This window comes from Hakea prostrata, chromosome 1 (genome assembly GCF_041222555.1).
Source record: "Hakea prostrata isolate BN-2017 chromosome 1, UWA_Hpros_2, whole genome shotgun sequence".
NCBI lineage: Eukaryota > Viridiplantae > Streptophyta > Magnoliopsida > Proteales > Proteaceae > Hakea > Hakea prostrata.
The window spans coordinates 23,871,132-23,897,332 of record NC_142600.1 but is presented as its reverse complement, the minus strand read 5'-3'; the positions used below and the strand labels follow the sequence as shown (position 1 = coordinate 23,897,332).

Below are 26,201 nucleotides of genomic sequence, written 5' to 3'. Positions count from 1 at the left end.
TGAGATAGAGGGTATTTTAGGAAAGAAAATGTAGCTTTTCTTCTCTAGTTCATTCTTTTATAATAGGAGTATAGTATTGTGTGGTATGATATCTGATATCAATACCTTAAATCCTGGTAACATCACACAAATAAGATCAAGCATAAAGGCTTATAAGTTTTCATCTGCCAAAAAAAAAGTCATCAATTGGACTGCTAGTCTGGTACCAAGATGACAGCTTTGAGATACACCTATATCCTAATAAAGATATCAGCATGAAGATTCAAGTCCTCAGATGAGAAGGATGAGTTAAAAAGGATGGGATACCGGGAGACTAAACTCTACCACAAGGCAAGTATGAATCAACCTGATCCAGTCACTTCGAGTGTCAACATAAGTTAGAGAAATAGGACAACTCATGACAAGTTACAGCCATTAGCAGTTTCAGAATAACTGGACAATTTCATATACCTGATTTCCATAAACTCTAGAAATTTGTTCTAAGCTGCTCTTTCCAGTCTTCACCTTAAAATTCATTTTCGAAAATATCAGCAGAAAAAACAAAGGAGAAAGCAAGAAATCAAAGAAAAACATTTTATGAAAAGCTGAGGGCACATACTCCAGTTTTTATATATGCTTCTGCAGCATAAACAGCATCACTTCCAATGGAAATCTTATCTGCACCAGACCTAAAATATTCTGAAGCAACCTCCAAACTAGAATAATGCCTGAGGATAGATAACACATGAATTATTTTTACTCACTGAAGAGCCAATTTTTAATTAATTTTCTACCACTAACATGCCAAGCACATGCCAAGGTATTCATGAAAAAGATCATAAAAAGGAAACGAACTACAACCAAACAGTCAAATCCAAACAGGTCCAATTTGAGAACTAAATGGTTACCTTCCATTCCCATCCGTGAAATCTCGTATTCCACCACCAACAGTTAAAGGCACAAAAACATTTTCTGATGTGTTGCGTAGCACCTAAAATGCATGTCAAGCACTAGATGATTATGGGCACAGATGAAACAAGATGTTAAAAGCAACATGGAATCCCATCAAAAAAGATATAGGAAGAGCTGTCCAAAATTAATTTGGTCACCTGCAACATTGGCAGATCACCTAGAGGGAAGTCACGGAAGCCAGTTATATTCAGAAAACTAATCTGCAGCAGTAATGAAACGCTTAAAGTATTACAACTTTAAAATCCAGGTGTATAACTATAAAGGAAGATTACATAAATGAGGAAGCACACCTCATCAGCCCCATCTTTATAATATTGTCCAGCAAGTTCCACAGGCTTGCCAAGGTTCCTCACCTTTAGATTAAAGTGACTGAATCAGTAAAAGATAACATGCAATTACACTACATTGATACAAGTATATCACAAAGAAACCAGAAAAACTCATTTTTGCTTTGTAAACTATGAAATGAAAATAATGAAAAGTTTAATTCAAAATCTGCTCACGTGTGTTCTCCAATGAACAAGCCAACAAGTTTAAAAAATCAGCAAAACAGGAAGATCGCAGTCTAAGGAAATTTTCTTTATTCAAGGAAAACCAATAAAACAGAATCAGAAACTTGTCTAAGGCTTTAACTTGATGAAAGGATCAGATATCAAAAGCTTAGAGCAATTCAACTGATTGGAATATGAGCACTGAAGAATCCTCCGAATCCAAATACAGAATCTCAGAACCAGAACACAGAGAAACCTAATAATACCTTATCAAGCATAACTCAGAAATGCTCAAAAATTTGTCAAGGCTCTTATTGGTAAAAGAGAATAACTCCATAAAATTCAATCAATTCCAACTGTGAAACTGGGAGATCTTGAGATTTCTTGCTGGAACAAGGAATCTCAAGTATGAAAACAGTCGATGGCCAGGAATTCCTGAACTTGGAAAGGATGATGCACCGAAACTAATCAGCAACTAATAGAGAGCACAATTATCCAACAGAAACTGAGAGTCAAAAGAAGAAAGCATTCAAGGTTTAATAATCTGACAAATAAGATAGAAGAGAGGAGAGGAACGTGACCAAAGTAATCATCATCTATGGCCAAGATGGAAATCACCACAGTGAGTATTCCAAATCACCACAGAGTAAATAAAGACTGAAGCCAATTCTCATCACACCAAAAACACGTACAAGGATGTTGCCCTCCAAAGAGAAAACGACTGTATACTTGAAAGAATCTCTTCAGAGTAGAAGGCTTTACCAACGCTGATTGGGCTGGATCCATTTCTGACTGAAGGTCAACATCTGGTTACTACACATTTATGGCAGATAATTTAGTCAAATGGAGCAGAAAAAGAACAATCCGTGATGGCCAGATCTAGTGGAGGGGCAAAGTTTAGAGCTACGGACCATAGTACTCAAAGTGTTGCCCTAGCGTCAAGGCCATTTTTGAGGTAGGCAGTTGGTCCCCTTGTTGCAAGGAGCCTTACACTATTTGAATAGGTGTCAAATCCTGTTTTGGCCCTTATTTTTATATTTAATTACTTAAGATATTATTCATAATTAAGCAATAATCCCCAATTTGAGTCCGAAAAAGAAGACTTTAAAACATCAAATTTCAAAAGGCACAAAAGTCAACCAAATATCAAGAGAGAGGAAGAAGGGGGGGAAAACTGGATTTTCACCACTTTGGTGAAAATTTCAATTTTCTCATGATGGGGTTTTTCTTTCTATCAATCTTAAGATGGTAAAAATTGTTACAAAACCAAATTTCCATTTTTTTTGTATGTAAAATTTTTTATCATAATAACATTTGTGCACACCAAACAAGGTTTGACTGGATTCGCGGAGCATAACTCCTTCAATATACACCAAGCAATCTAGGATTTGTTCAAAAGCTATATTTATGCTCTATCATGGAAAAATAAAATTGTTTGACCAATCTAATTTCTTCGAGATGAACATATTTATATGCTACATTTCTATGGAAGTATGATAAAAAATAAATAAAAAATAAAAAAAGGGGTTAATTTTCAACTGGACCCTCTAAGGTTTGGTCCATGTCACTTTTAGTCCAAATAGATGGACACGTTGCATTTGCCTCCCCTAAAGTATCCAAAAATATCAATTAAGGACAAATTGTGATTTTTAATGTCTATATCTAATGAAAACCATGTTTTGAATGATGCTCCTCCCATTCTTCTCTTGCTCCTTCAACGGGCAGTGGCAAGGGTCCCTCTACAGATTTATCAACGGCGACATAAGTTAGCGGAGCGTATTGTGAATAGTACAATTCCTCCTGTTGATACTAGCAGCTCTCCCTTAGTGGAGGTTGATGTTGGTCCCACAGAAGTTCCTTCTTCACCCTCTCCACCAACATATTTTTCTAGTGGAGATCCAATCCTTGCTTCAAATGACTTAACAATTGCTTTGAGAAAAGGTACCCTTATTTGCATTTTACGTTTTAACATTGTTTATATTATTTCTCATTATGTGTTTGTTTCACATTTACCTCCCAAATTCTGTTGTCTTGCCCTTTCTCTATCTGCTATTCGTATTCCAAACCATCATAATGAGTCCCTTCAAAACCCTGGCTGGAAAGCTGCAATGGATGTGGAAATGGACACTTTACAATCTCGTCATACATGGTCTTTGGTAGACTTGCCTCCTGGAAAAGTGTGGTCCATTGTCAGTGGGTGTATACTGTTAAATATCATTCTGATGGTATAGTTGAACAGCTCAAAGCTTACTTGGTAGCTAAGGGCTATACGCAAACATATAGTGTGGACTATTTTGAGACTCTCCTATAGCTAGGCTTAATTTTGTTCGGGTGTTGGTTTCTTTAGCCGATAATTATGATTGGCCTCCGTTTCAACTTGACATAAAGAATGCCTTCTTGTATGGTGACCTCAACGAAGAGGTTTATATGGAGCAACCCAAGGAAGAAAATTCGACCAAACAGGAATTTCGACCTTGCAAAAGGCCGAAACAGGAATTTCGACCTTGCAAAAGGCCGAAATTTCGATCGAAACTGGACACTTTTTCTGAAAATTGGAACTTCAATTTCGGGCCTCATATGGACTCAAAATGATTTGGATTCTTGTATACTACCTATTTCAAACATAATAAACACAATGGAACTAGTATTTTGTAAAAAACAAAACTATTGAAAATTTATCATTCAAGTATACTAACAAATGACTGGTTTCGACAAGTGCAAACTGTATTGCATACATGCATAGAATCAACAACATACATGGATTGTTTGGTAGAATGGTTACATATACAACAAGTCAACAACAACAACAACAATAAGCCTTTTCCCAACTAAATGGGGTCGGTTACATGGATTCTTGCCCTCCAATCGGTTCTGTTCAAGGCCATGCTAGATACAAGGCCTAAGCTATACATATCCTTTCTCACCACTTCTCCTAAGGTTATCTTAGGTCTACCCCTAGCTCTTGTAGTTCCTTCAATATGGATTATATCACTTCTCCGAACAGGAGCATTTATAGGTCTCCGTTGAACGTGGCCGAGCCACCTCAAACGACTTTCTCTAAGCTTATCACTTATGGGAGCAACTCCCAAACCAACTCTAATATGATCGTTTCTTATCTTATCCATCCTAGTTTTGCCACTCATCCATCTTAGCATTCTCATTTCTGCTACACGGTTTATCTATATGATTCTTTTAACAGCCCAACACTTTGCACCGTACATCATAGCTGGTCGGACAACGGTCCTATAAAATTTTCCTTTAAGCTTTAATGGAATACGCCGATCACATAAGACCCCGGATGCACCTCTCCACTTCATCCACCCTATTTTAATTCTTTGGGGAACCTCATCTTCTACATCACCTCTTTTACTTATGATTGAACCTAGGTACCTAAAACAATCACTCTGAGGAATCTCTTTATCGTCAAGTATCACCACTTCATCATCTGCCCGATCATGACTAAAGTTACAAACTAGATATTTTGTCTTCGATCTACTAAGTTTAAAGCCTTTTGATTCCAAAGCTACTCTCCGTGATTCTAATTTGGTATTAATCCCCACTTGGGTCTCATCAATCAACACAATATCATCCGCAAAAAGCATACACCAGGGGACATATACAACAAGTCAACAAAATAAAATGACCGACTAGATCAAGTGATGGTGTCTCAAATATATTAAGCTAAAGCCTATACATCATATATACATAAAATAAAAATACATAATTTTAGAAAATAATTATTAAAATGAAAAAATGGTAGCAAATAATAAAAAGATAAGTTTAACAAAACACAATTATAGATCATAGTCCTAGGCTAAACATATATTAATTTCAAGGCAATACAAGATCATTTAAGGCATGAACAAAACAAAAATAAAAAAAGGGGAAGTTTGGAACTGTTGGGTGTGGCTCATGCTTCATATTCTATTGTTGCTGGAGTTTCCTTTGTAGCTGTTGTGGCTTAGGAGGTGTTTGGAGGCAAAAAATGAGCAAAAGTGGAGTTTGAAGGCAAAGGAGTAGTAAAAATTAGGTGAAAATGGGATAGAAATCAACAAAAGCTAAGGAAAAACAACTTGGAATGCTGATATGTCGAAATTTTGGTCGAAATTTCAGTCGATACGAAACGATATGGATACATTTCGTGCCTACTACTACATTTCGTTTCGATTTGGATTTTTGCAGGCATTTCGGTTGAAATTTCAACCATTTCGATCGAATTTTCTTCCATGGAGCAACCTCCAGGTTATGTTGTTCAAGGGGAGGACAATACTCGTGTTTGTAGGCTTCACAAAGCTATCTATGGGCTCAAACAATCTCCACGGGCTTGGTTTAAGAAATTTAGCAAAACTGTGGAGTCCTATGACTTTGTTTAATGTTATTCTAACCACACTATATTTGTTAGATGACAAGATGGTGATGGTGTTATTATGGTAGTATATGTTGATGATATTGTTCTTTTAGGCAATGATATTGAAACTATCAATATAGGTAAGGCATACTTACAGAAGTCTTTCCAAACCAAAGACTTGGGTGAAATACAGTATTTCTTAGGAATTGAGGTAGTTCTTAGTAAACAAGGAGTTAGGTTGTCACAAAGAAAGTATGTATTAGATATTTTGATAGATACTAGTATGCTTGCTTCTAAACTTGATATTCCCATAGACCCTCAGTAAAAATTTAGAGTGGATGATGATGACTTGCTAGAGGATGTCCATCGTTACAAAAGTATTATTGGAAAGCTTATTTATCTCACCGTTACTCGTCCTAATATTTCCTATTATGTTGGTGTGTTAAGCCAATTTATGCAGTCTCCTAGAAAGGCCCATTGGGATGTTGCGATGAGTACTTCAATATCTCAAGAATGCGCCAGGGAAGGGACTAATTTATCGGCCAAATCAGAGTATGGATTTGGTGGCTTTTTCTGATGCTACACGTGATCATCGGTCTACAACAGGTCATTGCACTTTTTTTGTGTGGAAATATTGTAACTTGGAGGAGTAAGAAGCAATCTACTATTGTCCGATCTAGTGCTGAAGCAAAGTGTGGAGCTATGGCTCACACGGCTGTCGAGTTGATGTGGCTTTGTTCCTAGTTGGGGGAAATGGGATTCCCTATTGTTGCGCCTGTAAAAATGTTCTGTGATAATCAGGCTGCTACCTATATTACCAGTAATCCAGTGTTCCATGAGAGGACAAAGCATATAAAGGTTGACGGTCACTTTATTCATAATGCAATCAAAAAGAAAATTATTGAGACTCCCTTTGTGAGTTCAATTGACCAATTAGCGGATTTGTTCACTAAAGCTCTATTCAAACCAAGTTTCTAGACTATTTGTTGCAAGCTAAGCATGGGAGACTTGTATGCTCCAACTTGAGGGGGAGTGTTGAAGAAAGCGTAGAAAGCCAAAAAGACACTATGCCTTGGTGCGCAAGCTTCTAGAAGAGGGTCTTTCCTCTTTTAGATATGTGCATTACTTTCTAATTTTGGTGTAGGAGTCTTGGTGAACAAGGTTTGGGATTTTTGGAAGTCTTACTTTCTATTTTTCTGTTAGTAACTAATTCTAGAACTTTCCTTTTTTATTGTTTCTATTTCAGACAGATCTTATGAATGCTAGTATTTTCTGTCCATTCGTAATTTCTTATTCCTTTTTTGGAGGACAAGTTATTTGTCTCTCAAGTTGTAAAGTTAAAGCTATAAATAAGGCCGCCTGCGATTCTAGTCCCGCTTGCTAGACTCGCAGGCTTGTGTGGTTCCTCTCAATTCTTCTTCTCTTTTCTTCTTCTCATTTCTTTTTGTTGCTGCATGGTTTTGCTCATTAAGGTTTATTTTCTAACAAGAGTCTTGGAGGTTATATTGTAAAAGACTTCCAAATTGTCTTATCAGTAAAGCCATTTTCTCTGTTAATGGAGAGTACCATGAGCTCATAATATACTCTTTGTATGCTTCTCCCCTAATCATCACTATGAGTTGCTGAAACAAATAAAATATTAAATGGATATCTAGAATCAATGATATAAAACTAAATATTCCTTGCCTTACCTCATTCCCCTCTGTATGCTCTCTTACATCATATTGGTCTCCTTTTGTTACAACAAGATCTCCTTTGTCATTTGCCCTCACATCAAGGCATGCAATAACCTGATCTTAGAGCAAGAGTGGTTAATAAAACTACATTTGGTATAGGGAAAAAAAAAGTCTAATAAAGTAAGGGCATTTCCAAGCAGTTAATATTCATCCTCATAGAAGAAATTATGCACATAATGACATAAAGATCCCATGGAAAGAAAGCAACTAAGTCGACACATAATTCAAGTCGAAAGCTTCTTACTCTCTTTGCAAGTTTTGAAGCTTTTCTTTTACCCAGCTTCTGTAATAACATGAAACTTGCAAATGTCAGGCAATACAACAGAGCAATAATAGAATCTTTATATGCATACATCACTCTTGAAGCTACCTTTGTCACATCAGAATTTGCATGCAAGAATCTGCTCAATATGGAAAGGCCAACATCTGAAAAATTAATATCAATTTCAGATGAGTATGAAGACATAAAAAGATGATTAAGCAAAATCAAAAGGCTACCAGATTGAGTTGTTGGCAGACAGAGTGAGGAGAACAAGAAGCTGAGGCTAGTTTAGATTCATTCTGGCATACCACAAGAATTTCTAAAGCAGACTAAATTTTAAATGATGAACAGAGATTTAAGTATTAGTTGAGAAATTGAGAGCAGGGAATTACTTTAAAAAGAAGCATACACTTTATGGAAAGGCCCATGAAAAGTTACTACACTTGCTTTCCAATTTGACTTTTCTAAAACATATCAGTAAAAATTGAAGCAAGAACTTCCACAGAAATTTGACAACTAAGAACCTTAAGTGGCTAAGCGTCAAAATATAAGAGGATAGAATTCTTTTCATTTTTTTATCTTTTATTTGGAGGGGGGAAAGAAGTGCAGAAATTAATGATAACTGAGAACTATTTAGAAGAAACAAATTCTCACTTCCACTCTTTTCAGGGTGAAACTGAACAGCATGCACATTTCCCCTTTTGATAGAGGCAATGAAATTATCTCCATAATTGCATGTTGATGAGATCCAGTCTTTGTTAGCATTTGTCTACACCACAAAAAGAAATACAACGATTAATCAGGCTAAAAACCTAAATACTGCACAAAAATAATCATCAAGAATTAGACAAGGAGACTGATACAGGCATTGCACGGTATGAGTGAACAAAATAGACATGGCTGCCTCCAACATCATCCAAAATTCCTGAGTCCTTTGTAATTTGAACAGCATTCCAGCCAATATGAGGTACTCTGAAACCCCTAGATGAGTCAAAACGTCCCACCACACCAGGAATCAAGCCAAGACCTTTTACTGAGAAGAATGTGATGCAACTGTCAATTTAATTTGTGAAAAAAGGACTCATTATTTTTACTTCAAAATCTAGGACCTCAAATGAATAATGGCTCCAAGATTTCTGCATAAGGCAGTATCTTAGAGTAGAATACTAACAATTAAAAGAGTACCCAAATACATCAGGCAACCAAACCAGAGGGAGTAAGTAACCTCCACATGTGAACCACTATGCATCAAGAGTACTTGAATACATCAGGTAACCAAACTAGAGGGAGTAAGTCACCTCCACATTCTTTGGACCAAATACGCATATGATGACTTAGAGTAGAATACTAACAATTAAAAGAGTACCCAAATACATCAGGCAACCAAACCAGAGGGAGTAAGTAACCTCCACATGTGAACCACTATGCATCAAGAGTACTTGAATACATCAGGTAACCAAACTAGAGGGAGTAAGTCACCTCCACATTCTTTGGACCAACACACATATGATGACTTACCGTAGAAGGATGTAGACAATATTATATATATGTGTGTAAGAGTAAGTGTGTGTGTGTGCATGTGCATGTGTGCGCGTGTGCGTGTGCGTGTGCACGCACGTGTACATATAATGGAAGGGGATCAACCAGAAATATCTGCCATCACGTAATCAAACAAAGGAGGAAAAGAGAGACTACTATCCCATACTGTTTCCTACAAAAGAGATCAACTGACTATCAACGATTTCAACACAAGGAAGTTCTCAAAGGAACAACTGGTAGGAAAGAAGATTATAGTGGGAAAAATGTGAATCCAACATAACCTGGTCCATTTTCTTCACTACTTTCAAAGAGGAGCTGAAGCCCAAGACAAATCCCTAAAAAGGGTCGATCGTTTTCTATGTAAGTACAGAGTGCTTCAGCCATCCTGCAAAACATGAAATCCAGAATAAAATTAGACAGTCATATATATTTATGTGACAAGTGGCAATGCTAATACATTTGCAAGGGGGGGAGAAGAGGCAATGCTAATGCACATAATCCAATTACTGAATGACATGAAGATATTAACTCCAGCATTCTTTAGCATTTTATATTTATTCTACACATAATTATTTTAGCAGACAATGAATCAAAATTGCTATATAATATAAAAAAAAATTGAATGAATAAAAATTTCACTAACCAAAAGAAAAGGAGGTGGGGAAGAGAACAAGGTGCGAGGGCCAAAGCCATACCAAAGCCAACAACGCATCAAGCAAAGAAGAAAAACAAAAAGCAACAAGGCAAAACTGAAACCAAAAGCCAAAACAAACTCAAGGAAAAAGAAATAATTGCAATATCCATGCTGAACACTTCACATTTATATTTTATATGAATTTTTAATATGAATTGTGATATAGCTCAATAGTTAAAACAATAAATTTTATACATCAGGTCAAGGGTTCAAATCTTAAGAGGTGAAAATTCTTTACTTTTGGTGTCTATTATTAAAGAAAAAACAATAAATAAATAAAACGTTCAGTACTTCACGTTCTTGAGTCCTAGATAAAATAGGTTAGTAGGAAAAGAAATCGTGGAGACTGGAGAAGAAGGAATCCTAATAAACTAGGAAAAGGAAAGATTATAAAAAGAGGGTGGTGGGGGAGTTTAACGCACAACCGGGGGGGGGAGGAAGTTATAGAGAGTGGAAACTTGAGATTGAGAGAGAGACAGAGAGAAAGAGAGAGAGACAGAGAGAGAGAGAGAGAGAGAACAAAAAACAGAAGGAAGGAAAAAGAAAGGAAATAAGAACAGATTAAGAAAATCCTGAATAGGAAAAAAAGCTACAACTTTACGATATGTTTTGTTTTTCCCTCATTTTCCCTTTTACTTTTGAAACCCTAATAATCTAAACCTCATTTGTGGGTTTCTTCTATCAATGGGATAAACCTAGCTAGTTGTTCATTAATCCCTTTTGGGATGATGGCTGAACCTTATGAGAATCAAGACCTTTGACCTTTAACTTCAACCTAGGACCATAATAGAAATTTGAGGCAGAAGTATGATTGTCCAAGGATTGCTCCTATATGACCACAGGAATGATTTGGTGCCAATAATAGTTTATTTTAATCATCCCATTGACGTTTAAAATTGACAAAACCCAACTTCCAATATTACTGATATGTTAGGGTTTGATCTTATGTCAACTGTGGACAGATTCTGTTGAATCATGGGAGAATGTGTATATCTCCTAATCCACTTTGAATTTTTACATGAAACCTTTTTCGTACGTTGAGAACTCATAAATGAACTGTCATACCAAATTTGAAACCATTCTGATCTCATCTGATAGAGTAATAAAATGACAGAATTTAGACGAACAGACTGAATATGCTTTTTGAATCTGAATTTTGTAAAAATCATATCTGACATTATATAATGAATTTTAATCTGAAATTTTTAGGGAAGGTTTCTAAGTAAACCTATTTTCTTTAATAAATCAGACAGAAATATTAAAAATCACAAGGATTAGGTTCTAGAGTTGTCTTTCTACTAGGAGCAGAATCTGAATGAATCTGGACACTGTAGTTTAGGAGATCTGAAACCCAATTCTGGAGTTGATTATGACTCTGGTCTTTTGAGGGATGTTAGATTTAGAAGCCTAGTTTTAATTGGAATTAAATTTAGAGCAACTAGAGTGTGGGATCCATTTATACCATATCTTACGGTTTCGGTGCATAGAATCAGCAGAATCTGTGAAACTGAAACTGTGAAGTGGTTACTGCCGCATAATGTGGAGATTTAAGTCCTCTGCTTTTAGGTTTGATAGTCAGAACCTAAGTATATTTTTGGTTTACCGGTGATATCTTATTAGGTCCAAAGTCCAGAGGTTGTGGGGTTGTATCAGGTGCTTGATTCCTGACACACATTGACCATCACCACAGGAGAATGGGATCCGTTTTGTTTTTTAAGTTTATCTGTATAAGTTTATATGTTATGCATCATCTTCCTTATGAGATCATACAGCATGGGTTATGAATTGTCATTGATTATGTTGTGATGAGATTATGAGATACTGCAATTGATCTGGTTGAGGTTTATCATTGATTCTCTGCTACACTTACTATAGGATTACATTTGGGATGGGACTCATGTATAACTATAATAGGTCATAACATTACGTGAGTTGTGTGTGCATTTGGTTGAGTGAACATGCCCAGTACTTCGACCCTTGCCAACAGGGGTTTAGGTGCTGGATAATCCTTAGAAATGCAAGCATTGTCGAATGTCAATGAGATCAGAAACTTGTCCTAGAGTATAATGTTGATTCCCCTTTTTCAAAAACAGGTGGCCCATTGTGAGTTTGTACCATGAGGGGACAACAACACAGGATTATCTCAGGGTTATCAGGTGTTCACCTAGACGGCTTCCAAGGCGACCAGGGTTTGTTACACCTCATTGCACGTGGAGAGGGCGGCATAATCCTACCTAATCTGTTGTAGTAGTACCATACCAGCATAGACTCAGTCATGGACTGCTAGGTTGAATTGTTCTATTTTCTAATAAATTGATTGTGCATTATCATGGACAATGGGGTTTTGTTTTATCCCTTGCTTGCGTGATTATTCATATTGATGGCTTTATCAGCGCACGTAAAGATATGATGTGTCAGGGGTTGCATGAATTTGCATATGTCCTCGCTAAGCTTGTTTAGAAAGCTTACCCCTTGGGGGAAATGTTTCTTTTTAGATTGTGTTGCAAGAGACCTCCAGCCTTGGAAGAGTGCACTTGGTTGGCACAGGAGGCAGAGGCATACAACTCTTGTTTGGCATGTGATGACTGCACTTATAGGCACAAGAGACTTAATTAACATTGATGTTATTTTCTATCCATCAACCCTACTTAGTTTTTTATGCCATGTAACGGCACTTTAAACGTAATAAGATAGTAGACAATCTCTGATATTAGTCACAAGAACCTTAATCATTCATTAATATAATTTAGGTTCTTTCCACTGCTAATGATTAATAGATTCTCTTAATGTTGAGATCTATGGTGTGGACGTGAGATTGGCCCAAAACTATGCAATCTTAGATTGTGTGGTGTGCTGGGTAGCATAAAAATCATGCCTTGAACATGATGGTTCAGGTCAGGTGTGACACTAATTTCACCTATTTTTCTTTTCCTGCCTCCTATAAGACTTATTGAGCTCCATTATAAAGTCTTTGTCAACGTGGCAGCACCCTCTAGTAAAACAATTGTTCCACTTAGGGTTCGGCCAAGGGGGTCTTTGTGTTCACATCAAGGAGGAGGTGTCTCAAAGTTGGCAGAGCCCACATTGCCACCCACAACCACCTGAAAAGGATCCAGAGTGGACCTAGGGGCCAGAGGCAAAGGAGGAGGGGAGAAAGAGGACAGGGAGAGAGAGGAGGGAGGGAGGGAAAGAAAGGGGGAAGAAGAAGGAACCTCGCCAAAGGGTGGAGGATGGGGGAAGACCAAAGGACAGGGGGAGTGAGGAGTGGAGAGAGAGGAGGGAGGAGGGTTAATAGGCTGGACCCAAGGAGGGGGGGAGTTAAAGAAGGGGAAGAAGAATTGAGGGACAAGATGGCTTGGGTTGGGATAAAGGGTATTTGGGCCATTGGGGGAGTGTGTTGGGCAGGAAAGAGAGAGAAAGGGGGAAGAGACAAGAGCGGGCTGGGCAAGGGTGGGCCAGGTCCACCTGAGGGTGAAAGGAGAGGGTGGCCAAAGAGGGAACAAGAGCGAGGAAGAGGGGCTCACAATCAGGGAACAATGCTGCAAACTATTTACAGGGGCAGCATAAGGCCTATGATTACTTTTCCCAAACCCTATGGCCCCTAGTCATACCAGGGGTACTCTAGTCATTTTAATGATTTTGTGGAATCCAAGGTTAGGGTGTCATCGGATCCAACATGTTATTAGAACCCTAGATCTATTTTTGTTTTTCGACTTAAGTCAATATTTTGTGAGTTATTGAAGAGTCCTTGTAAGGGTATGATTCCTTGGTTGCATAGGAACCCCCTAATCCATTCTACTTCTTGTTAGAATTCCATATCTACTCTTAGATTCCAAATTGGATACTCCGGAAGTAAGATATGATAAAATCCTTGTTTAAGTTAGAGTCTTTAGTCAAGTAAGAGTCATACGTAGAATTAGAGCGTTAGTTGAAACCAAGTTGGTTTTTAAATTGAGTCCTAGTTTGTTTTCCTTTTTGAGGCCATAAGTAAAGCCTCCAATCTCTGCATTTGGGAGTTAATATGAATCATATGATTAATAAAATTGACGATTGAGTTCAGAGGCATGAGAGGAAGTTGTGCACTCCTAGAGGGAGCTTGCGCCACTTCTAGTGTGATCAACTTCCGCAGTTTCTTCCATCTACAGCAAGTTTCTTCAATCTCCAGCAGCCTTCTCTCATTCCGAATTTCCCACATCCGCAACCCTTTCCGAGGCCCCCTTTTCCCTCTCACCTAGCACCCATAAGACTTCCAAGTCCCTCCAATCTTCCCTACGGCAGCAGCCACCCCCCTTCTCTTCTAAACTCTTACATCCCCAAACCCAATCCACCCCTTTCCCTTCTAGTTGGATCATGCCCTTCCTAGACCCTTGTCCTACTCCTAGTTTCTCCACTAAGCCATCCTCCATTAGGTTTTAGAATTTCCTGCACTTCATCTTCAACCTTTAGAAACTCTAAACCCTGGTTTTACTAAAAACCTTAAAATTCCCAAAACCCTCAACCAAACTTCAAACACTTTTAGATATCTCCCACAGCTACTCTACTTCCCCTTCCAAGACCTAACCTTAGTTGACTTCTTAAGAGTCCTAACCCAAGTAGGAAACCTCAAACCAAAACCCATTAGGATTAGACCTGAAATTATAAAGAGCAAATTGCACCAGCACCCTAAAATGGAGGCCTTAAAGCAATGAAACCCCACTTTATGTTTGAAAAACATAGACACACCAAAATTGGATTTTCATTGGACACATTAGTCCAATTTGTCACTGAAAACCATTAAATCACTATTTATTTTCTTTCAATTCCAAAAATATCCCTATCAAAATATGAAGGAAAAAAAAAACAGTGATTTAACGGTTTTCAGTGACAAATTGGACTAATGTGTCAAATGAAAATCCAATTTGGGGTGTTAGTGCTTTAAGGCCTCCATTTTGGGTGCCAGTGCAATTTGCTCAATTATAAAAAATAAAAAAAACAACCCCATTCCTAGACAAACCGAAACACTAAGACCCTATTTTCTAAACCCTACCTTCCTGAAAATACAAAACAGCAGCAGTTGAACCTAGTTTCCTTCAACTCAACCCTAAAATTCCTTAAAACCTAAACCTGAATCACAAATTCAGATCTGAAACTATCTTTACAGCAAGGTTTCAAGTTTAAAACCCTAAAGTCTCTGTTGAAATCTTGAAAGAATCCCGATGTGGGACTAAAAACAATAAAGCATCCTACCAGATCAAACTACCCTTCTTACCTAAACTCTTGACTTACAACACTCCCCCTCAAGTTGGTGCATAGATGTCTATCATGCCCAACTTGCTAATAATGCCACTAAACAACTTGACACTCAAACTCTTTGTGAACACGTCTGCACGCTAATTGTCAAATGTGACAAAAGAAATCTGAACCAGCCCAGACTCAACCTTTCCCTTGATAAAATGCCTATCATCTCTACATGTTTAGTCCTATCATGCTAAACTGGATTATGGGTTATACTGTTGGCCGATTTGCTGTCAGAATACGACCTTATAGGTTCTTCTAGATCTACCCAAAGTTCCTGAAGATGGCCCTTCAACCATAATACCTCACAAATGCCTTAAGCAGTTGAGCCAAAGCTCTAAATTCTGCTTCAACACTGAACTGTGCCACTACATCCTGTTTTTTACTTCTCCATGACACCAAGTTATCCCCCACATAAGCACAATAACCAAAGGTAGATCTACTATCATCCGGACATCCCGCCCAATCTACATTTGTGTATGCTTCAACTCTAAAATGTCCATGAGAAGAAATTAAGATACATTTTTCTCGCGATGCCTTTTACTTCAAGCACTTATGATTCGGAAGATCACACCTTTCACCAAGGCACCAATTTTCAAACTTATATACATAGAATTTCGATGTCCGAAAGTAAAAGAAGCACTAAGGAGGATGAAACTCGACAAGACACAAGGTCCTGATGAAATCCCAATAAAAGTATGGAAGAGCTTAGGGACCCAAGGACTAGTTTGGTTGACTAAGTTGTTTAATAAGATTATGAGCACAGGGAAAATGCCAGATGAATGGAGGAGAAGCATTGTGGTTCAAATTTACAAAAATAAAGGAGATATTCAAAGTTGTAATAACTATAGGGGCATTAAATTGATGAGCCATACTATGAAATTATGGGAGAGAATAATTGAAACCCATTTGAGACACTTAACTACAATTATGGAGAATCAGTTTGGGTTTATGCCGGGAAGATCTACAACGGAGGCTATTTACCTAATTAGGAGACTTATGGAAAAGTATAGAGAATGTAGGAAAGACCTTCACATGGTTTTTATTGACCTAGAAAAAGCTTATGATAGAGTCCCTAGAGCGTTAATTTGGCAAGTACCACAGCAAATAAGTGTTGCAAGTAAATATGTAGATATAGTTAAGGATATGTATGATGGTTCGGTGACATGTGTAAGAAAAGTGGGAGGACAAAGTAATGAATTCCCAATTACAATTGGGCTACATCAAGGATCAACTTTAAGTCCATATCTATTTGCACTTGTAATGGATGAATTAACCAGAGACATTCAAGATGAGGTCCCTTGGTGTATGCTTTTTGCTGATGATTTTGTGTTGATTAATGAAACTCGAGTGGGGATTAATACCAAATTAGAATCATGGAGAGCAGCTTTGGAATCAAAAGGCTTTAAACTAAGTAGAACGAAGACAAAATATCTAGTTTGTAACTTTAGTCATGATCGGGTAGACGATGAGGTGGTGATACTTGATGATAAGGAGATTCCTCAGAGTGAATGTTTTAGGTACCTAGGTTCAATCATAAGTAAAAGAGGTGATTTAGAGGATGATGTTTCCCAAAGAATTAAAATAGGGTGGATGAAGTGGAGAGGTGCGTCTGGGGTCTTGTGTGATCGGCATATTCCATTAAAGCTTAAAGGAAAATTTTATAGGACCATTGTTTGACCAACTATGATGTACGGTGCAGAGTGTTGGGCTGTTAAAAAGAATCATATAGATAAACTCAGTGTGGCAGAAATGAGAATGCTAAGATGGATGAGTGGCAAAACTAGGATGGATAAGATAAGGAATGATCATATTAGAGTTGGTTTGGGAGTTGCTCCTATAAGGGATAAGCTTCAAGAAAGTCGTTTGAGGTGGCACGACCACGTTCAACGGAGACCTATAAATGCCTCTGTACGGAGAAGTGATATAATCCAGATTGAAGGAACTAGAAGAGCTAAGGGTGGACCTAAGATAACCTTAAGAGAAGTGGTGAGAAAGGATATGCATAGCTTAGGCCTAGTATCTAGCATGGCCTCGAACAGAACTGATTGGAAGGCAAGAATCCATGCAGCCGACCTCATTTAGTTGGGACAAGGCTTATTGTTGTTGTTGTTGTTGTTGTTGTTTGTTTTCTCGATGCCTTTAAGTACCTCAAGATGTGATATATTGCATCAAGATGTGAAAAGGATCGTGCATGTACTGACCAACAAGCTAACAGCAAAAGTAATGTCAAGCCAAAATGTGTGACAAATAAATCAACTTCTCAACCAGTTTTTTAAAGCTACTCTTGTCAATTGGTCCTCCTTCCTTTGCCCTCAAGTGTTGATTGGGCTCCACTGGGCTCTCCGCAATTCTACACCCTAACATCCCAGTCTCTTCTAGTAAGTCCAAGGTACACTTTCTCTCAAAGAGAGGGAGACACCATTAGCACAGTAGGCCAAATCTAACCCGAGAAAATACATAAGCTTGCCCATGTCTTTTATCTCAAACTTTGTCCCCACGAAGGTCTTCAAGGTTGCAATTTCCTCCTCACTTCTTCCTGTGATAACAATATCGTCCACATACACTAGGAGTACTATTGTATGAGACCCATTCCACTTGACAAATAGGGTATGGTCTACATTACTCTACTTGTAGCCACAGGAGATCATAGCCTTGTGAAATCTTCCAAACCATGCCCTAGGGAACTGCTTGAGTCCATATAAGGCTCTTCTTAATTTGCACACTTTCCCATGGGTCTCTAAACTAGAATAGCCAAAAGGCACATCCACATACACTTCTTCCGAAGCTCTCCATGTAGGAAAGCATTCTTCACATCTAATTGTTGAAGATTCCACCCTTGATTCATAGCACATAAGAGAACAGCCCGAACTGTGCTCATCTTGGCAACAGGGGCAAATGTCTACTAGTAATTAATGCCATAGGTCTGAATAAAGCCCTTGGCTACTAATCTTGCCTTATACATCTCAATGGTTCCATCTGTTTTTCTTTTTATTACGAAAACCTATTTGCACCCAACAGTCTTCTTCCTTAGAGGCAAAGACACCAAATCCCATGTCTTGTTTTTTCCCAGGGCTTGCATTTCCTCATCCATAGCTTTCTTCCAAGTTGAGTGAGACACTACTTCCTACCATGAGTTAGGAATAGAGGTGGAAGACAGAGTAAATAAAGCTTTAAAACTCTAAAGATAGGGACTGATATGACACATGATTAAAAATAGGGTGCTTAGTGCAAATATGTAACTGCTTTCTTAATACAATAGGTAAATCAAAGTCAAAGACAAACTCGGTAGGAGGAGAATATTTTTCAAGACTAAGAGCCAATGCTTCCAACTAGCGTGGCTCAGAAGGGCGTATTTTCTGCTTCCTTTGGTAGTTCTTTAGAGGAGGTCTAGTCTCCCCTTGCACATCATCCACCAGTTGTTCCTGTCCAGTCACTCCATCTTTTAAAGGAGAATATACCAAAAGAAACTCAATAGTAGGAACCTCAAGAGGAATCTTAAGAAACATCAAAGCTTCTTCACTAACACTCTCCCCTTAAAGAAGAGTAAGGGAAAAGAAAAGAACATGTTCCTGAAAGACAACATTTATAGACACAACAAACCTATGAGAGCCAATATGATAACATTTATATCCCTTTTGTGTAGGAGGAATGGAGGATAGCCTAAGAATATACACCATAACCCACAGGGGTCAAACTTACCATGACTATGATAGTTGTGAACAAAAGCAACATACCCAAAGACCTTAGGAGGAACTATAAAGTTGGTTGTCCCTAAAAGAACCCCAAGAGGACAACGCTAATCTAAAACACGGGAAGGCATCCTATTAATTAGATTGGTGGTGGTTTGAACTGCATCAACCCAAAAACGAGGAGGCACATGCATGGTAAACATAAAAGACCATGCCACATCTAAAAGATGCCTATTTTTGCGCTCTACTACCCCATTTTGAGGAGAGATATCTATGCAACCGGTTTTGATGTATAATCCCATGGTGAGCAAGATAGAAGAGAAAACCCCCACTCAAGTATTCAGTCCTGTAATCAATCCTAAGGATTTTGATAGCTCCAAACTGGGTTTTAACCATATTGTGAAAATTCTAGAAACAGGAAAACACATCCCTCTTTTGGTGTAAAAGATAAACCCATGTAGTTCTAATGCAACAATCAATGAATGTAGCAAACCATCTATGACTAGATACAGACACATTCTGACTGCAACCCCACACATTAGAATGAATAACAAAAAAAAGGAACTTTACTTCTTTTATCAGAAATGGGATAAGCATGTTTATAGTTTGCTTAGCCGAAATACAAGCATTACAATAAAAATCATTTAAGTTACATCTTTTAACTAAGTCAAGAAATAGTCTAGACAAAACTAGTAAAGAAATTCTGCAATAAGGACACTAATGTAGGAGAGGACGATGTAGAGGGCCATTAAAAGAGCTGATGGAGAGCCATCCAATAAGTAGAGTCCCCCCCCCTTTTGTTTACCACTGCCAATCGTATGCCCCATTTCAAGATCTTAAAAAACACAATGAGATGGAAAGAACATTATTTTGCAGTTCATATCACAGGTAAGGCCACTAATGGACAATAGGTTAGCCAAAAATTAGGAATATACAAAATAGAAGAAAGGGTGAGGGTAGGTGAATAGATAATGGAACCCTTTCTAGAAATGGGAAATAGAGATCCATCAATTGTTTGAACATCCTGAGCAAAAGGATAAAGAAGTAAATATGAAAATAAGACGAGCCTGTCATGTGGTTGGTCGCCCCCAAAGTCAATTATCTAGGAGGGATAAATGGAATTGACATAGTGACAACCGAAAATACCTGTAGCATGCTGGGAATCAGTGGAAGATGTAATAGTAAATGCTACACTTGCATTAGGAGCTGACCGGAAGAGGATCCATCAAGCCTGGTCATCAACTGATGAAAGAGATTCTGAATCTCATCAAATGAAACTGGTGTTGGGGTACTTTGGGTGTCCGGAATAGCCTGATTTGCAGATGCAAGATTGCTGCCCCTATTTCCACTCCTACCTCCTCCACGAGAACTTGTTGGACGTCCATGTAACTTCCAAAACTTCTCCTTTGTATGGCATTCTTCCCCGCAATACTCACACTTCACAACTGGCCGAGAATCACCTGAACTAGGCTTATTATTACCAAAACCAACAGCTAATGTGGACCTATCAAGAGTCTTTGTATGCACCATAGCTGTTAACCGACTGTCCTCTATATCAACCATGGCATAAGCTTGCTTTAGAGAAAGAAAAGGCTCCCGGGAAAGAATGTGTGCCCAAATCTGGTCATACTATCTTTAAACTTGCCAAAAAATCATAAACTTGAAGTTTGTCTTCCCAATTCTGATAAACGGCAGCATCCACAACATTGGTTGGTGTAAATTTCCCATAGAAATCTCGTATCTTATAGTATCCTCTAAGTGTACTATAATAATGAGAGAGAGTAAGGTCCTTCTATTACAACTAATGGATCTTCAATCTGATTTCAAAGCATTGTGCATCATTAACTACTTTAGAGTATGTAACCTGAGCAACCTTCCAAATAGTAGCAGCATCTAGGAGAATAAGATAGCTCTCTGCTATGCTTGGTTTAATGGAACTAAGAAGAAGTCCTATAACCAAACACTCATTTGAATACCACTTTGTATATTAGGGACCTGGAGAAGAAGGTTTGGTAGAGGTTCCATCAAAATGGCTAGTAAAACCACGAGCACCAACTGCAAGAAAGTCAGAACGAGAGCACCATAGATAATTGGTCCCATTAAGCTTGACAGTAGTCATCTGAAGCAGATAAAACTCGTGATCCCGAGGAACAAATGAAACAGGAAAATCATCAGATATATTAGATGAGTTGGGTGTAGTTTGTTCAACCATCGCAGAAACCAAGAATTAATTAGGAATGAAGAAAAAAATTGGTACGAGAAAAACTACTCACCACTTAAAATATGTCATACATAGGTTTTTTTTCGAAGAAGAAGAAAAATTTTATCAAAAAGGGAATCTACGATGATGCTAGAAGCACCCTTAGGAGACATTGATGGTTATAAAAACATCCACAAGGTCTGGTTAGGCTTGGCAATAGGTACTTCAAGGACTGTTGAATACTAGAAACCCTTCTAGCCACTATTGCAGGTAAAAGGTAAAGAAATAGAGGCAACCAAATGGTATTTTTGGCTTAAAAGGGGATGTCGATCATTCTAGGAGAGTTGCAGTACATCATGCTCCTAGAAGTGATCGCAAGGTTTTTAGATCAAATAGGAGTACGTGATGGTCCTAAAAGGATCAAAATGATGTAGAGACACTTCTAGGATCAATTGTTGGGTGTAGAAGGGATGATTGGTGGTTTAATTTAGGCTAGAATGATGTTGGAGGCTTAGGCGATGCTTATTATGGGTAGCGAAGGCCTATTGGAGGTGTCGGTGATGGTAAGTATGGAGGTTTAAAGGTGGCGGAAGCTTTTTTTGGTTCTTCTGAACTCTGTGATGGAGTGTTGATGCCCTACATTTGTCATGGCTTTGATATCATATTGAAATCTTGAGAGAATCCTAACTTATTTCAGTGTGACATAGCAGCCCTTATTTATAGTACTAGAATGCAAGAAAGAACACAATAATACCCGATGTAAGACTAAAAACAATAAAGCATCCTAACAGACCAAACTACCCTACTTACTTAAAATCTTGACTTACAATAGCCCCTTAACCCTAAAGCTTGGCCGAATTCTTCTAGGCCTATACTTAACCCTTGTAAACTCAAAAACATCCAAAAACCTACCATCGAAGGCATTCTCAACCCTAGAAGACTGCTGGTTCCCAAGAGAGAGGATCATGGGGAAAGCTTAACTCTAAGGCATAATTCCAACACCTAAACCCTAGAGTTCAGACCACACAAAGATGATGGCGACAAGGCAGGGGAGGAAGCAGGAGAAAGAAAGGTTGGGACAGGGTGGCATGGTGAAGGGGGCAAAGGGTACAGATCCAAAAAGAGGAAAGGGATCAGCAGGAAACAAGGAATGGGCAGGTAAGGAAGCAACAAAAGAGAATAAAGGAGGGACCAAGGAGTCAAGGGGATGGTCAGAGGCCGTGACTCCATCAGTAGAGGAAACAACGGCAAACCGGTTAGGATTCGCCAGGAGAAGGTTTCTAGCAGCGATGGAAGAGAGAGAAATGGGTTGAACAGCAATGGACACTGCAGAAGAAGAGCGGACAGAGGAGCTATTACATCGAAGAGATCAACTAGAATAGCAAAATTTGCACTTTGCCTTGGTTTCCAACAAAAGTGGTGATGAATTGCAGGCTAGGGCTGACCGGAGGAGCAAGCAAGGGAACGAAGGTGCTGACTGATGATTTTTAGAGCATAAATGATGCCCAAAATATCTACAGGTTAAACACAAAGGGGGCTTCCCTTTGAACTTCACAGTTTATTTGAAGTAGTGGCCATTTTCTTCATTAATGGTGATGGAAGATGGAAGAGAAGAATCAGCAATGACGTCAATACACAGACAAGCAAAAACATGAGCTGCTCTTTCTTCATATTTCTGGAATTAGAGAAGAGAGGGGTACCAAGGGTAGATCCTATAATACTCAGCCCATTAGCGTTCCAATAGTGAAACGGTAAGCCTATGAGGGAGACTCAAAGAAGCAGAGAAGTGTGGTTCTCGCGAGTAAGAAGCAACTTGCAATGTCATTTCCTAAGGAAGAGGGGTCTCTTGCCAACCATCCAAGGGCCTTACGTAGGTCTTCTTCATCACAACATCTGAAGAGAAAAAAAAATCCTTGATCGAGAGGTAGGGTATCTAGGAAACAGAGGCTTCCATTCCTTGACCATGAGGCTTTGACAACGTGAAAAGGAGGTATTGATCCTAAGAAGTGACCTACAAGAGACGTGCTCCACTTAGAGGCTTCTTCATCTAGCACTCCATCTGGACAAAACACGATGATCTAGCCATCGATAATGGTGGCGTGTATTAAGCACTAGGGATAACTAAATCTGGCTAATGGGAAGATGAGGTAAAGAAAGAGGAACATGAAGGGGTGGATAGGAGGGCGGAGCAAGGATAACTGAAGGGAGGTGGTCTAGACTCTAGAGGGAGCGGAGGTGGAGGTTGGGGGGAAGGTCAATCATCACTATTATATATATATATATATATATATAACAAAATTTGGTAGCAGCAAGGTTAATGATTTACATCCAAACTACAGAATTATGCTCACTTGTCCACAATATAGATGTTCAATTCTTTGAACCACATGATGCAACATTTCAAGGAAACTTGATCCACTACGAGACAATTTATTTACAGGAGAAAAAGGGGTAGCATAATTAAAAGTGTGGGACCCATGTGAAGTGGTGGTGAGGGGGCAGAAAAGTAAAGGATAGAAAAGTGAGGGAAAAATAGAATAGGTGGGCTCTACAAACTAATTTTTATGTTTAAAGTCTCACCATTTTGAGTAGGACATTTTTTTAGACATAAGGTGGGAAAATGGATGCCACATCAGCATACATGCTCCTAATATAGGAAGCCTGTCTGCTCATTCTCCCACCGTAGTGAACCAAACAAATTCAATTTTTGGGATTTTATAGGAAAGAGAACACTTTTCCGACCCCATTTTATTTCATCAAACAAACAGTAACAATTTACAGCATACCATAACTTGTGCTTTAGAACCAATAAATTTATTTTCTAACATCATCATCACTGTTCTTGACGTCTGACCCATATCCCAAAAATTTAGAGCCCATTGCAAGAAAATATTCTAATATTTCAATCTATTTTGGCCATATAATTTGTGTTAGTGTGAGTTTCACATACTTATACAGTTCTTAGTCCAAAACCTTTTCCTAGCCTCTTGGAAGAAATTTTACAATAAACTCTCCCAGTCCGAACAAAGCTGCTTGCTCTCTTATGGCAAAATGCCAAAGACTGTTTTGCATTCCCCATTTCCCCCAAAAAAAATATTAACTTTATAGTTCTATGATTTCTATCACTCTGTAACTTTTGCATGTTACTGGCTCTTCCCTCAGGCTAACAAGCCTGCATACATCCAAACCATGAACTTTTGAATCTTGATAACCAATAAATTTTCATAACTCTTCCTACTCAATGTGCATAACATCGCAAAGTCAAGGATGAAGGATCAAGCTGCATACTTTTCTCCATCTCCATCCCCTAAAATGTTCAAAGTTAAAACCCAATATTTTCCATGCGTCCTCTCATATATCCATCCATAATTCTTTAAACTCTTGATTATGAAATATTATATCTTAAACTTATACTACTAGAAAAAAGAATTAGTGGGCACTACTGATTGTCATATTCCTTAATTCGCTTCCTCCTTTTGGCTCTTTACATGTAACAATAGTAACAAGTCTAGTGCATTCTCTCACATTTCCAAGATCACTGGCGTTGTTGTTTCCATTGAAGATGTAAAGATTGCAGATTGTTGATCAATTGAGGTGAAAATTTATCAATGCAAACTCAAGATCAACAGTCATAAGTGGTTTTATTTTCATGCTTCATCTTCAAAATGAAAGGACACCCTGGTCTGATTACATGTATCTAGAACTTTACAAAGAATCCACTTTAAGCCTGAGACCTTCCCAAGATTTTCTACACTCTACAGGTCCTATAAATCATCATCCCCAGACGTGGCCTGGGTACTGCTCTATGCTCCAGGCTATCCTCCGCATCATGATATTACAAAAAGAAACGTGAAGAAACATATTTCTTGAGCTAACATACTTGAGATGAAGCTCTTACCCTGTCTGGTTCAGCACGTCCATTGCAGCAGCAAACGCCCCAACACCAGGAAAGATAAGGCGATTTGCATTCAGAATGTCTTGAGGAGTTTGCACCTGTTAAAATAAACGAAATTGGAACTTGGAAATGCAAGTGAACTTGATCTAATATTTCCCATCAAACTTGTCTAATTCATGCAATTCTATCAAAGATAGCCATCATCTGACTACAAACTATGAATTTCCTGCACCAGATGCCGCATGAAAGGCAGTCTAGTGGATGATAGCCATGTCTTCGAAATTAGCAAAAGATGCAAATGAAGAATAAGAAGTAATGCTCACATCCTTGATGTCGTAACCGAGAGATTGAATTGCATTCCTGACACTTCGAACATTGCCTGCACCGTAGTCCAACAGAGTAACCACTGAAAACGAAGAATAATCAAGTTAGCGAGAGAACTAACCAGAGAAAGGGAAGTAAAACAAGTGAAGGAGACATTATCACCGGAGCCCCCATCGTTGGCGGCTGAGCGAACTGAAAATTTTCTTGATCTGAATTTGAAACTTCTTCTGTAAGTGATGTCATTGCGGCTGAAGGGGAGAGCAGGGGAACATGATCGAAAGGGGTGAGCTTTTGCAGAAACAAATGGCGCCGCCTCCATCTACCGAATTCAAAATCAGCAAATTGCTCGGTTATATTTTTCGAGTTGTCTTAAACCTCAGTGTCACCTTCAATGTTTTGTTTTGTTTTTTTTTTTTTTTTTTTTTTTTGGGCTGTTTTCTTATATATAGGTATAAAGATATTACATATAGGAGTTGAACCCATGACCTCTGAGAAATCAGGTTCCTAACCATCCTACTATTCCTCCCAAAAAACATTACACCTTCAATGTCTGGTTCGAAGCCAGCCTTCGATCAAATTACAGAAATATCCCTTTTATCTATATCTTTTGCTCGGCTTTGGCCTCGCTCCCGAGAAGAGGTAGATAGACCAAAAACTCCTTTGATCTATAGAATCCAATAGACCGTCAATTTTGGCGCCCTTCCAACACAAAATGGAATCGCCACGAGCTCTCTAAATGAGAGAGAAAGAGCAGCTATCTATGGATACCCTATATAAAACACTCACTCCTATCTA

At 38.4% G+C, this 26,201-nt stretch overlaps 1 protein-coding gene across 1 annotated transcript in view; it reads right to left on the bottom strand.

Moving 5' to 3' along the window:
- The window catches only part of AT-HF (HIS HF), a 41,424-nt gene extending 15,624 nt beyond the window's left edge, over nt 1-25,800 (bottom strand). Inside the window, exons 1-14 of the mRNA XM_089136219.1 lie at nt 25,569-25,800; nt 25,406-25,488; nt 25,086-25,180; nt 9,609-9,712; nt 8,652-8,821; nt 8,443-8,557; nt 7,897-7,952; nt 7,771-7,809; nt 7,482-7,580; nt 1,242-1,304; nt 1,089-1,151; nt 888-970; nt 599-707; nt 451-504 (exon numbers count right to left, since the gene is read on the bottom strand). Of these exons, the coding sequence (XP_088992345.1) occupies nt 451-504; nt 599-707; nt 888-970; nt 1,089-1,151; nt 1,242-1,304; nt 7,482-7,580; nt 7,771-7,809; nt 7,897-7,952; nt 8,443-8,557; nt 8,652-8,821; nt 9,609-9,712; nt 25,086-25,180; nt 25,406-25,488; nt 25,569-25,725 (1,290 nt within the window). The 5' untranslated portion in view covers nt 25,726-25,800. The remainder of the gene's footprint in view (nt 1-450; nt 505-598; nt 708-887; nt 971-1,088; nt 1,152-1,241; nt 1,305-7,481; nt 7,581-7,770; nt 7,810-7,896; nt 7,953-8,442; nt 8,558-8,651; nt 8,822-9,608; nt 9,713-25,085; nt 25,181-25,405; nt 25,489-25,568) is intronic.
- Between the last annotated feature and the right edge of the window lie 401 nt (nt 25,801-26,201).